Source organism: Callospermophilus lateralis, chromosome 7, assembly GCF_048772815.1.
Source record: "Callospermophilus lateralis isolate mCalLat2 chromosome 7, mCalLat2.hap1, whole genome shotgun sequence".
Classification (NCBI taxonomy): Eukaryota; Metazoa; Chordata; class Mammalia; order Rodentia; family Sciuridae; genus Callospermophilus; species Callospermophilus lateralis.
Genome location: NC_135311.1, coordinates 104,777,084 through 104,789,336, shown reverse-complemented (window position 1 = coordinate 104,789,336; position 12,253 = coordinate 104,777,084). Strand labels below are relative to the sequence as shown.

The following is a 12,253-nucleotide window of genomic DNA, read 5'->3' as shown; positions in this document are numbered from 1 at the left end:
TATAAAATCTTTAAGTAGTTTCATTGCTTTGCATTTAATATCATGTAATCATATACTTTGAAAGAGTATAGCATTAAAACACTATAGCATTAAAGTTTTTAAAGCCCAATAGGGGAATTTATTTAGATATGGGATTTGAGCCAGGTATGATGGTGCATACCTTAATCCCAGTGATTTAGGAGGCTGAGGCACACAGATGGCAAGTTTAAGGCCAGCCACAGCAACTTAGACCCTGTCTGAGAATTTTAAAAAGGTCTGGGGATATAGCTCAGTGGTGAAGTGTCTGCCCCTTGTGTCTTGGCTGCCCCTGCCAAGTCATTTTGAAATGGTATGAAAAGCCTAACCAGGAAAAAACAATAACCTTATCCTTTTAAATGCAAAAAACAACATGTTACAATACTTCAGTTAGGAAATGCAGAATTTGGAGGGAATTTTTCATTAAATTTGTCTCGAGAAAATTTACTATTTTTTACTGGGAGGTTGCTATTTTGGGGTACTTTCCACAGAAGGTTTTGTTTTTCTTAGTATGAATGAGGGAGAGCATATTTTATGCATCTAAAATGCCTAATGTGATCAGTAGAGTAGCAGCAGTGTATGCTTTGAACCCTTTTAAAACCATGCTTGTAGGCTCCAGATTTCCTGGCATTGAGGAAAGTAAGTTAAATTTGCATTAACTAAGGACTTACCCTAAAAATCTGGGCATAGAAATGGATTTCTGTGAGAAGATTTGTTTGGCCATGCCAAAATAAATCAATAAAAAGCCTACCATATAGTAGTTGATGCAGTCAGTTAGGACTCAGAAGCATTATGTGAACTGGGAACCCTAGTCTATGCTGTCAGAAAAAGACATTGAGGTTGGTTTTCAGTACTGTCTGTACAAGAGTGCAGGAGCAGGCTACATTCTGCTGATTCCAGAAGTAGAGCTAATCCTTCAGTTTTGAAGCAGTGCCAAAAAATGATCTTCTATCCATGAGTGTGGCTAAACTCAGTAAACAGATTATAAACTACAGTATTACAGTGCAGCATTTGGTCCTTATGACCTTTGTCATACTGATTATCTGAAATGACATGAAGGAAAATAATTCATAGGTCTTTCTGGTTGTGAAGATAGGTGCTATTCTAGCAAGTCATTTTCAGATGGGCTGTTATTGCCAGTCCTACTCTTACAACTCTCTCTTAAACCTTGAATTAATGACTTTGAATATGCTGTTGAAATAAGAAATGATGTTCATGGCTATGGCTTCTCAATTCCTGGGAAGAGCTAAGAATATGAAATACCAACTCATGTAAGTGATGATCACTTAGCCTGTTGAAAGCATTCCCTTTTTTCCCCCTCCTAATTCCAGTTAACAGGTGAAGGGAAGATAAGGTATTTTTGTTAGCAATTTAGAAAAGTCAGAAATAATTGGTTCTAAAGGTTTACATCCATGTTTAACCTTATAAAAATGGGAAGTAAAATAACTTTAATAGATTAGAAGATGTCATTCCTCAGTTTAAAATTTTAATAGTTTCCTGTTTTAAGTAAACTCAACTCCTTAACTGGGATGAGTTGGCATTCTGCATCTCTTTATTTCATAGGACTCTACCATCTAGTTTCATGGATCATCTTTTAGTGTCTTCTAAAAATGCCATGCTCTTACCTGTTTCATCTTTTTACAGTATAGTTTCTGCTCTGTAGCTCCTCTCAACATTGTTCAGATTGCTGGCTTCTTAGCCCTTGGAGCCAAATATATTCCATTATTTACTCCATGGCTTAATTCTTTATGTACCTATGTCTTCCCTATCAGAATAAGCTCCACAAAAGCAAGATAGTGGGTTGGGATTGTGGCTCAGTGGCAGAGTGCTTGCCTCGCACATATGAGGCACTGGGTTCAAGTCTCAGCGCCACATAAAAATAAATAAAATAAAGGTATCTACAACTAATTTTTTTTTAAAAAGCAGGATGATATGTTGTCACATGGTTTTTATTAAACTAGGGGAAAGAAAATGGGGAAAAGAGAGCTCCTAAGCAATCAGAGCATTTCTAATGGAGTGGGACCTACCATCCCAACAGTGTTCTCATTGGAAAATAGCAAATTCTTGAAGAGTTTTGATGTGGCAAGGAGAATGTCAAAGGCAATTCTCTCTTTAAGCAGGCAGCTTTCTGATAGGCCCCATCTCTTACCAGTACCTCAAACTGTACCCACCTGGCCTCATCCTCCTCTTTACTTGGGAATGTGGCAGATCATAGTTCCTGTATATCAATTAATGAAAAAAGGGACATTTTTATTATGTAAGAATGGATTTTAATGTTTTTGTTTAGTATCCCGTGTTTAGAAGTAACCTCCACTGAACATATAACCAAGATAGGACTCCCTTTCATTCTCAGAAACTTGAGTGTACATGAGATTCATTTTGAGGATTTGTTAAAACTCAAATTACTGGGTCTTAACCCTACAGATCAGAGGCCTGTTGGGGTCTGAGAATTTCTTTATTTTTTTGTACTGGTGATGGAACCCAGAGGTGCTTAACCACTGGGCCACATCCAGCCATTTTTTATATTTTAAAGATTAGGGTCTCATTGAATTGCTTATGGCCTCACTAAATTGCTGAGGCTGGCCCTGAACTCATATGATCTTCCTGCCTCAGCCTCCTGAGCCACTGGTATTACAGTTGTGCACCTCTGTACCCAGCTTGAGAATTTATTTCCAACAAGACCCCAGATAATGTTAATACTGCTGAATTAAGAGCTACTTACCCAAAAGGTGGTCATTTGAGCCAGTCCACGCTAATTGTCCTTATCTGGCATTTTTTATACATTAGTTAGGAAAATTGCCACTCAAAGAAACCAAGAGAATAAGCCTAATACAGAAGCAAAGCCAAGAGATGGAAAAACCTTAATGGCAGCACTATATCCCCTAGTTTGGTCACCCCACAGGTCAGACCCACCATAGCATGTGTAGACCAGTATACTTAAATGCTTATCAGGAGCCTTATTATGCTAGATTTATTTACATGAACTTTATCTAATGCAACCTTATGAAGCAGTTGACATTAAAGCCCTATTTTATGTAAAAATAAACTGATTATCCATGGGGTAAAGAAGTTCAAGTAAGTTTAAATACAGTCAGCTTTTATCCACTGCTCCATAGTCTAAAGGTTGAGTATTTTTAGTAAGCCAAACATTCTCATTGTGTGGGTCTGCTTACCACCTTTTCCAGAGATAACTTCAGTAAATCAACTCTAGCCCAGGAGTGAGAGAATTCTGGTTCATAGGGCTAGGGTGTTGCTCAGTATGTAGAGCATTTGCCTAGCATGAATGAGGCCCTGGTTTAAATTCTCAGCACTGAAAAGAAAATAAAAATATGGCCCATGAATCACTTGGCCCACAGATATGATGGTTTTGACCAGCCAAGCACTCATAAGTGTTTAAAAGTTACTGATTAGCTTTGTATATCTCCCACTGTCTTGATGTTCCAACTTCTAGTCTGATAGCAGTCCTCTTCTACAATATAGTTTGCTCCCCCCTTAAGCCTCAGTTCAGGCCTCTGAGACTGCATCTTTGCAGGCTTCATTTACCATCTCTGGAATTATTGACTGAACTCTACCTATCCAAGTGGGAATTACCGATCATGCCCTTTTCTCTATCATCCCTCAGGGATTTTATGAGTACATATTACTTTTTTGTTTCTTCCTTTTGTTTTTGTTCTGATTATTCACATTCCTACCTCAAAATGCCAAATAGCCTAGGGGAACCAGGTGACACAAACATATTCCATATGTTCCAACCAAGGAATCTTTGGCATAAGCCTAAGATTCAATGTACATTGGGGAGACCAGCTGTGAAGTAAATTTTACAACTTGACCAGTAATTTAGCAAAGTATGGGCTCTTGAGTTCAGCTACCTGAATTTGAATCTTCTCTGCTACATGATCTTAAGTTGTGTGTTGGTTTTCTCATTCTATAAAATGGCAACAATAGTCCCTGCTTGATAGGGTAGTTACATACACAACTGGTATACTTGAAAGCAACAAGCTTAAGATTGTTGACTTCCTATCTTCTTAAATTTACTTGAATAATTCTAGGGAAAAGTGGATTTAGTTTCTTTCTTAAATGGTCTAATAATCCACAGGCTGTTGCTTTCTGAAAACCTCCTAGTTCTACTCTTCTCAGGCTGGAATCTCCCACCTGGACCACAGCCAAGTCTTGGGTTGATGTTGGCCTTTTAAAAACCTAGCTTTGATGTCAGGTTGTGGCTTTTGCTGTGAATGATAACTGTCTTGGAAACACTCCCATTTGACTCAGTAGATAAGGAAATAGGGAAACCTGCCAACACGTGGGAGAGCTGATAGAGACCATCACACTGCCAAGCCACCCTGCCAGGGTGCAGGAGGGCCTTTGTGACCAGTTGAGAGGCCAAGGTATACTTTGTGTTTTCCAGGGCCTGTTCAGATCATGTTACACAGTTGCTACTTCCCTGAAAACTGAGTTCATCTGTGTGGCACAGAATTTAGACCTTTTCTTTTTTTTATTTTTTATTTTTTTTTTGTTGTTGAACATGATTTGCTAATATTTTATTAAATGATTTTGCATCTAAGTTCATCAGGTATATTGGTCTGAAGTTTTTTACCCTGAAGTGTACTTATCTGGTTTTGGTATGAGTGTGATATGGCTTTATAGAATGAATTTGGAAGTATTCTGTTCCTTTCTATTTCTATTGGCATTAGTTCTTCTTAAAAGTTTTGGTAGAATTCAGCTGAGAATCCATCTGGCCTTGGGCTTTTCTTTTTTGGAAAGTTTTTTATTATTGCTTGTATCTCATTACAAGTTATTGGTCTTTGTAGGTTTTCAAGTCCTCTTGATTCTGTTTGGCATATTGTATTTGTCTAGAAATGTGTCCATTTCTTCTAGGTGTTCCAATTTATTGGAGTATATGTTTTCAAAATAGTCCCTAATGATCTGCTGGATAAGCTAAGGTCTTATCAATCTTGTTTATCTTTTCAAAAGTCATCTCTTTGTTTCATCAATTCTTTGAAATTGTATCACTATTCTCATTTGTGTCATGAATGTACCCTGCAACAGTCTGCAGGCTGGTGGTAGGTGTCAGGCAGGCGATCAGAGGAGTGGACTGCAACAGGAACGGTTGGGCTCGGAGTTTGGGAACAGGGTTCCACCTTGAGCGATGAGGATCCCCATCCCGGGTTTCGGCACCAATGTAAAGGACGATGGAAAAGCTCTGTAAAACTCAACAAGCCAAAACAACCGTTTATCTGTCCGAGATTTTATTAGCAGGACCCTAACGGTCAGTCACAGAAGAGAAGGGAGGAGAGAGAGAGAGAGAGAGGGAGGGACGGGGAGAGAGAGAGAGGAGGGGGGGAGAGGGGAGGGAGTAAGAGAGTAAGAGGATTTAGACCTTTTCTAAATGAAGATTACTTGTTCTCTGGAGTCCTGGCTATTGTGGAGCTCCTCCTCCCTCATCCTACTCCTGTTTAAGGGAGTCTTTTGTTTCTGGTTGAACTGCTTGTGAAGACATGCAGAAAAATAGGGAGATATATCTATTCCCTCTATTTGCAGATGAAAACTAAGAAACAGACTTGCCCTGAGTTGGAATCAGAGCCTTACTCTAATATAAATTGCCATTTTTGAAAGAGTCTGTGGCTTTTCCAAGGTCACCTTGTCAATAGCAAAGTTAAGACTAGAATTCAGATCTTCTAATTTCCAGGCCAAAACCAATCGGCAGCCTCTGCAGGGCAGATGTGTTAGAAAGATCAGCAGTATTAAGAGATTTAATGACCAAAAATGACTCAAAGGAGATCAAGAAGCCCATGACAGGATTTTCACCTTCAGAGACCCCTGGATATGTTGTTAGACTCAGTGTTTTCACTCTGTTTCACATGGATGTTTTTGGGGAGACTATCTCAGAAGCTACAGAGGAGGTAAAACCCCACTGATTATCAGTCAGCTTGCAACCAGGGTAACAGGTAAAAGTGACACAGGCCAATTAATGAAGCCCAACAGGAAATCAGTAGTAACAAATATTGAAGGAAACAATCCTCCCATAAAAATTGAAAGCAAAAAACAGCTGAAAGGAATGTTGAAATAAAGTTGTTTTTGTTTTATAATTTCCTTCTTAATTCAAGGAGAGATTTCTTTTTCTTTTCCTTTTTTTTTTTTTTTCAAACCCAAGGTTTCACACATGCCGGGCCAGTGCTCTTTCACGGAGCTACAACCTCCAGCCCTATTTATTTTTTAAATTCTTTGGGGTCTTTATTTTATTCATTTTTATAAGGTGCCGAGAATTGAACCCAGTGCCTCACATGTTAGGCAGCTACCACTGAGCCACAATCCCAGTCCCCCTATTTTGTTTTAAACTGCATTTTGCAAATAATGTGTCAGGATACTGTGACCAGTGCTGCTTTGGTGTATCCATAGGCAGCCTTTTAATATGTAGGGAAACCAAAAGTCCACCACCCTAATTAAGCAATCATCCCTCTCACTTTGTCCTGTCCAACAGCCTAAAAACAGGTTGGTCTCCCAGCATCCAGGCTTTGGAGAAGAGCGAGCTTGCAAAGGACTGGCTCTCTCTCAGACAGCATATTTTTCACAGCATTTATACTCTGACAGCACTTTTGAAAGTGCAAAAGATGTTATTGGATGAAGGTTTTTTTTTTTTTTTTTTGGTAAGAATGTGTTTTAGCTAAAACCAGTTATTCCTTTCAGCATTGCTCATAGGAGGCTGGTTGATTGTATATTAGTATTAACCCAACCCCTGGGTGTTTGTTAAACAGCAATTCTGGAAAATTTGAAAAAGATGGCTGTGATTCTTATAGAAATTGCATTCATGCATCTGGGGAGTCACTTCTTTACAGATGAATATTTTTACTGTTAACATGATTTCCTTTTCAAAAAAATAGTTATGTTGAAATGTACTGACATTAGAATGTGAACGGTAAAATTGTTGGTAACCGAACTTGAGTTCTCACTTAACAGTCCCAGAGCTTACAAATTCAAATGCTGTTAGGGGCCAGAAAGGTAGAAGTGGTGTTTAAAGTAGTCTCTACTTAACTCCAGCTGATTGTCCTCTAGTGGGAATTGAGGCTCGATGTTGAAGCCGAAACCAGATTCATTTGCAAAATCTTCTCTTTTTTAAATGTTGGTAACTTATTCAAAAAATGTTGACATGGGCCATGTCGCTTCTAATGAAAACTTTCTGCCCTGCCCAAGAATTCAAGCAACACATATTTTATTGAAATAGATGTTGCATGACCTCTTCAAGTGTATAAATTTTATTACTTAAATATCTCTTCACTGAAAAATCTAAAACATAATACAGCAGGCCAAGAATAATCATTCTATTGCTAAGAAATAGAATGTAAATAAACATACCTGTCTGTAAATAAACATACCTTGGAGTGAAGTACATATTTTCGTTTCATTATTCCCAGTGGTTTTAGTTTGGCATATAGCAAGGATGCAGACTGGTTTCTGAAAACCACCTCCCTCACTTCCCACAAAGTTCCTGGTTTTGGTGCACAAAGGTTACAAGGTGCCTCTGCTTGGGCCTTGGCATCCTGTTCCCTACTGGTGGAAATTGATTTTTCTACAGATGGGCTCAAACTTCATCTCCCTAAAAAAACACCTGCTTGATTTTTAAGTTGGACAGTTAGTAAGGGGCGGGGGATATGAAGTATGAGAGTAGGTGTCTGTGACATTTGTGCCCTACCTCCAGGAACCTCAAATTCAGAGTCACAGACCCTCTGGATATTCTTTAGGTCCTCTGAAAGGAAGGTCTTTGCTGAGGCTTAAAAAGCAGTTTGGCCTTTGGCATCTTATAAAGAGATTTACTGCCACATCAGTGTGGGTGAAAACAAAGGTTTACAGGTGGTTGGTTGGTTTTGTTTTTAAAGCCAACTATAATCCCATCATTGTATTTCTAAGGAAAATGTAAACTGTTCATACATTCTCTTTAAACATCACAGTGAAAAACAAGTACCCGTATGTGTGATAGGGCAGGCAGAGGGCTCCACCTGCTCTGCCCTTGGCAAAGACCTGTGGCCACACTAGTGAAAATGCCAGCTTTGCTTCTGCATGGATACTCTTGCTGTGCCATCCCACTGGAGCACCGGTGGACCCCAAAGGCAGGGCAGGGCAGGGGGAGGGAATCTTTTGAAATGTTTCCAGGAGCTCTGTCCAGCTGTCTCTGTTCATCTTGCAGCCCAGGAATGCTACACAAAGCTACAAGGACACTGATGAGACTATGGATCTGGTGCCATTCTCTAGGGAAGACTTGGCTTGGAGTGTGGCTGCCTGGATTCGAAAATGCGTCCTTGACTCCATGGAATAATTCTTGTAGTTTTGCCTGGAAGTGAGCAGAAAATTAGATACATGAAGCTGCTCTGGGAGGTCTTTTCTTTTTTCTCACCCTGGTATCATGCCCTTTGGAACAGTTCTTGGTCCTGCTGGGTCCCTAAACATGAAGGGGTGGTTTCAGGAGATATATCCCTGGACTAGAAGGCAGGAGACCTGGGTCCTCACGCCAGTCCTTGGTAGCCCACTTCCTCTGGGATTCCAATTACTCGTTTGTAAGTTGAGGAAGTAGTTTTCCTGTGATAGTGCACAGCTGGGTATCCAGGGATACATGATTGGCCTCTGGACTGTGTGCCCTCCCCAAGAAGCCTCCCTCACTGCTTCCTGAGGGCTCCTTTCCCCCTGCCCAGCTTCTGAGCTCAGAGTGAGCAAAGGACAGATGGAGGTTACCCAAGCCTTACTTGGCTGACTCCAGGAGTTTGATAGCCTCTTCGTTTCTGCCTTGCTCCATAAACAGCAGGGCCAGTTCCAATAGGGCATTTGGGATCAAATAATGGTCATATTTAATCTTCTTTTCACTGCAGAACAGAAGAAGGCATGGCTTACAAATTTTTGCCCTTGAGGTGTCCTTCAGGTCCTCCTCTGTAGCTTCCCAAGAACTTCATATGAGGATTTCCTGACCTGCATTCCAATTTGGGAAAGTTGCCACTACCTAACCTTAGAAAGGTTGGAGTCCACAGGGGAGCCTTCTAGTTCTATACCCTAAGGCTCCTGACAATCTATGTGTCCTGTCTATACTTAGCCTATCCCCTGACTCAGTACCAACTGCATACTCCAGGCTGAATGGTTTATTAAACTGGGAAGTCTCCTGGCTCTGACCCATGTTCTATGCTGCCCGAGTCACTTTTAAAACACAAATCTGCCTTGTCCAGTATCCTTCCTGGCTCTCCTCTACAGGATAGTTTAGCCTTATGCAAAAGAACATGCAGCCTTCTTTATTTCATGTTATACCCTTTTCTCTCTATAGCTTCACTTATGCAGCAAAGGATCTCACCACTGTTACCCCAATCTCAGGTGTTTATCCTGTGTCCAGGCATTTGTACAGGCTGTACCTACTTTCTCCCTTACTTTCTCTGCCTGATAAACTTCCCAATTTAAATAATCAGCACTGGAAAGCCTTTTCTAGCATTTCCAATTAGGTTTAGATCCCTCCTCCAGGCATCCTCTGCTTCCCTCCAGCATAGCCCTGGGCTGGGCTATCCAGATATCCATCTCTAACATGTTGCTTCCCATGCTGCTGAATTACAAACTTTACCAGGGCTGGAAACATGGCTGTATGATTTGGTGAGCCTGGAGGTCTAGGTCTGAATTCTCTGTACCCAGCACAGTAGACAGTAGTACATATGGGTGAATGGGGTTGCTGCTATCAGCTACATGAGGATGGGGGAGGCCCCCGAAATTCTTCCCAGGAGGGCTAGGCCCAGCAGGAGCAGCCAGAGGTACTTACTTGGCAGAGATGCTCCTGAAATTCTCCTCAGCCTCCTCGATACGGCCTAGGTATTTCAGACACAGGCCTTTCAACAGTTTCACCAAGCACTGATCATCTGCTGAGTATTCATTCTCTGAGAACAGGGGTGTAAGGGAAGAAGATATAGGCTTAGTCATTTCTGCTTCATTACTCGGGGAGCTCCTACTCTGTAGATCCCAGGATAAGAGTGAATCAGACAGTCCCTGTCCTAGGGGGAGGGGAGTTCACATCTGAGAAGGAAAAAAAAGATACCAAGACTGACAATACAGAGAATCAGGCATGAAAGAAGGAAGCCCAGGGGCTGTGGAAGCCTAGAGGAGAGGCCTTGACAAGGGGACAAAGGATAGCTACTTGGAGGAGCTGACATTTAAGGTCAGTCTAGAAAGAAAAAAGGACAGTTACCAGAATAGAGAAGCGAGGAAAAGCATTTTTGGCTGAGGGAATCTTCAACTGTAAAGACCTGCCCTAGCCTGGCAGGTTCAAGGGCCTGAGTGTAGTCACCTGGGCCCTTTGCCAGCATCTCTTCAGCGTTGGTAATAATCTCAAGCATCCCATCTGTAAGTTCCGGCTGCTTCCCAATCACAGCATAGCCATTCCAGATGTACATCATTTCCTGAGGGCAGGGGATAGGGCAAGTCAGTCCTACATTTCTGCCCTAAATGGGGACTTAGTTTTTCCATCTATAAAACGAAAGCTCAGATCAGAGGATCTCACAATCCCTTCTAATTTTACAGTTTTTCCATCTATAAAATGAAAGCTCAGATCAGAGGATCTCACAATCCCTTCTAATTTCTCAACCAGGTTTCAGCCCAGCCTGTAAAGTTGTGGGCTTGAGAGTGGTATGGAGGGAACTTCATCATATATTATTGAGATCTCACCTTAACCCCAGTCAGGAATTTAAGATGGCCCAATGTTGGGGAAGGGGGTACAACAGCTCAGTGGTAGAGCGCTTGCCTAACATGCAACAGGCCCTATCACTGGCAGTGGGGCAGAGGATTCAATATCCTCACTATTCTGCTCATAACTACCAATATGTTTCATCTACTTTTCTGTGGCTTCCCTGGGTACTGTTATGTCTTCTTCCAACCTCTGTCCAAACTTGGCATTTCTAAAGACCAGGCCATGTCGTAGCCAAAAAGAAATCCTCTTTTCCAACCAGCAGGGATTCCTTATATTGGAGGAGCCATAATTTATTTAAGTACTTTGGGATAATAGAATTTAATACTGTCATCTTTTCTCCTGTCCTCCCCAATGAGCTCAATAATGGCAACTCACATTCCATTTCCTTTAGAATTGCATTACTATCATGAAGACTTATAAAATATATCCTGATTCCATTTTGTTGTTGTTTGTTGTTGTTTTGCCTTGACTTCCAAGAAGCTCAGGATATTAAATTTGCATTCAAGTAACTGTTAGCTTAGATTAGCATTTCCTAAATGATCAAACCAAGTATTGGAATGTAATTTGTATAAAGTTCTAGAAAGATACTGTTGCAGTTATTATATTCTAGGAAGGGAATTTGAATTTAGATCAGTATTTCTCAAATTGTTCTATTGTCCCAAGTTAGCCAATATCCCATTAAAAAAGAGGGCGGTTTTGTGCCCAAATAAGGGGAAAAAAATCATACATATCTTTAAGCTTCTTCTGGGAAACCTATCAATTTAGATCAGCATAAAAAATCTCCAAGAAAGTCTACAACATATCAACTTTGTTTAGGCTCACTTTCCCAATGTATTTAATCACTGAAACTATTTTCTGCATAAATAGTGTTTTGCAGATTACAGTTTGGGAAAATTCTCCCCTAACTTTTCAGTAAAGTTGCATCTTCTGCCCTTCCTACAATAATCCTTTCCTCCATTTGATAATAACAGCTTTACTATATATTTTTAATTGTAAATTTTTTTAACATTTAGAAATATTCAGGCTCTAAATAAAATTCTTTATAAATATTAAGCTTTTCAAGTTACAAAGTGTTTAACTGTGGAAACAGACAAGACACATATTATCAAGTTTATATTGAAGAGGAATTCTACCTAAGGTATGCATTAGTGAGTAGTGGAGCTGGCTTCGTGTCTCTAAATCAGGGTTCCTGCTTTTCTAACTGCCTTACTAGTTGAATAACAATATGATTTTTAAGGGGAAGTTTATCTGATGCCAGCTCAAATCAGGCATTGAATTAGCTTTATAACAGTGGCTTAGAATACAGGTTCTAAAGCCATGCTGCTGAATTCAAATTCTGACTCCAATTTACTAGCTGAGCAAACTGGACAAGTAAGTTCATCTTTTTGTTCAAAGTTAAATATGATATTGGCTGAGACTCCAGCCTTCAAAAAAGATGAGTTTAGTGAAGGGGGCACCAGCATGAGCAACAATTATTATCATCATGTGACAGAACTGGAATAGTCTGGGAACAGAGGACAGTCAGGTTGATGCCTCTGT

General features: G+C 40.4%; 1 protein-coding gene across 3 annotated transcripts in view; it reads right to left on the bottom strand.

The window, feature by feature from the left end:
- Nucleotides 1-8,129: 8,129 nt before the first annotated feature.
- Ttc39a (tetratricopeptide repeat domain 39A) overlaps nucleotides 8,130-12,253 on the bottom strand; it is a 28,488-nt gene continuing 24,364 nt past the window's right edge. For all 3 annotated transcript variants that reach the window (XM_076860437.2, XM_076860435.2, XM_076860436.1), the window contains 4 exons: nucleotides 10,316-10,427; nucleotides 9,794-9,908; nucleotides 8,748-8,864; nucleotides 8,130-8,338 (listed from right to left, as the gene is read on the bottom strand). In XM_076860437.2, the coding sequence (XP_076716552.1) occupies nucleotides 8,215-8,338; nucleotides 8,748-8,864; nucleotides 9,794-9,908; nucleotides 10,316-10,427 (468 nt within the window). In that variant the 3' untranslated portion in view covers nucleotides 8,130-8,214. The remainder of the gene's footprint in view (nucleotides 8,339-8,747; nucleotides 8,865-9,793; nucleotides 9,909-10,315; nucleotides 10,428-12,253) is intronic.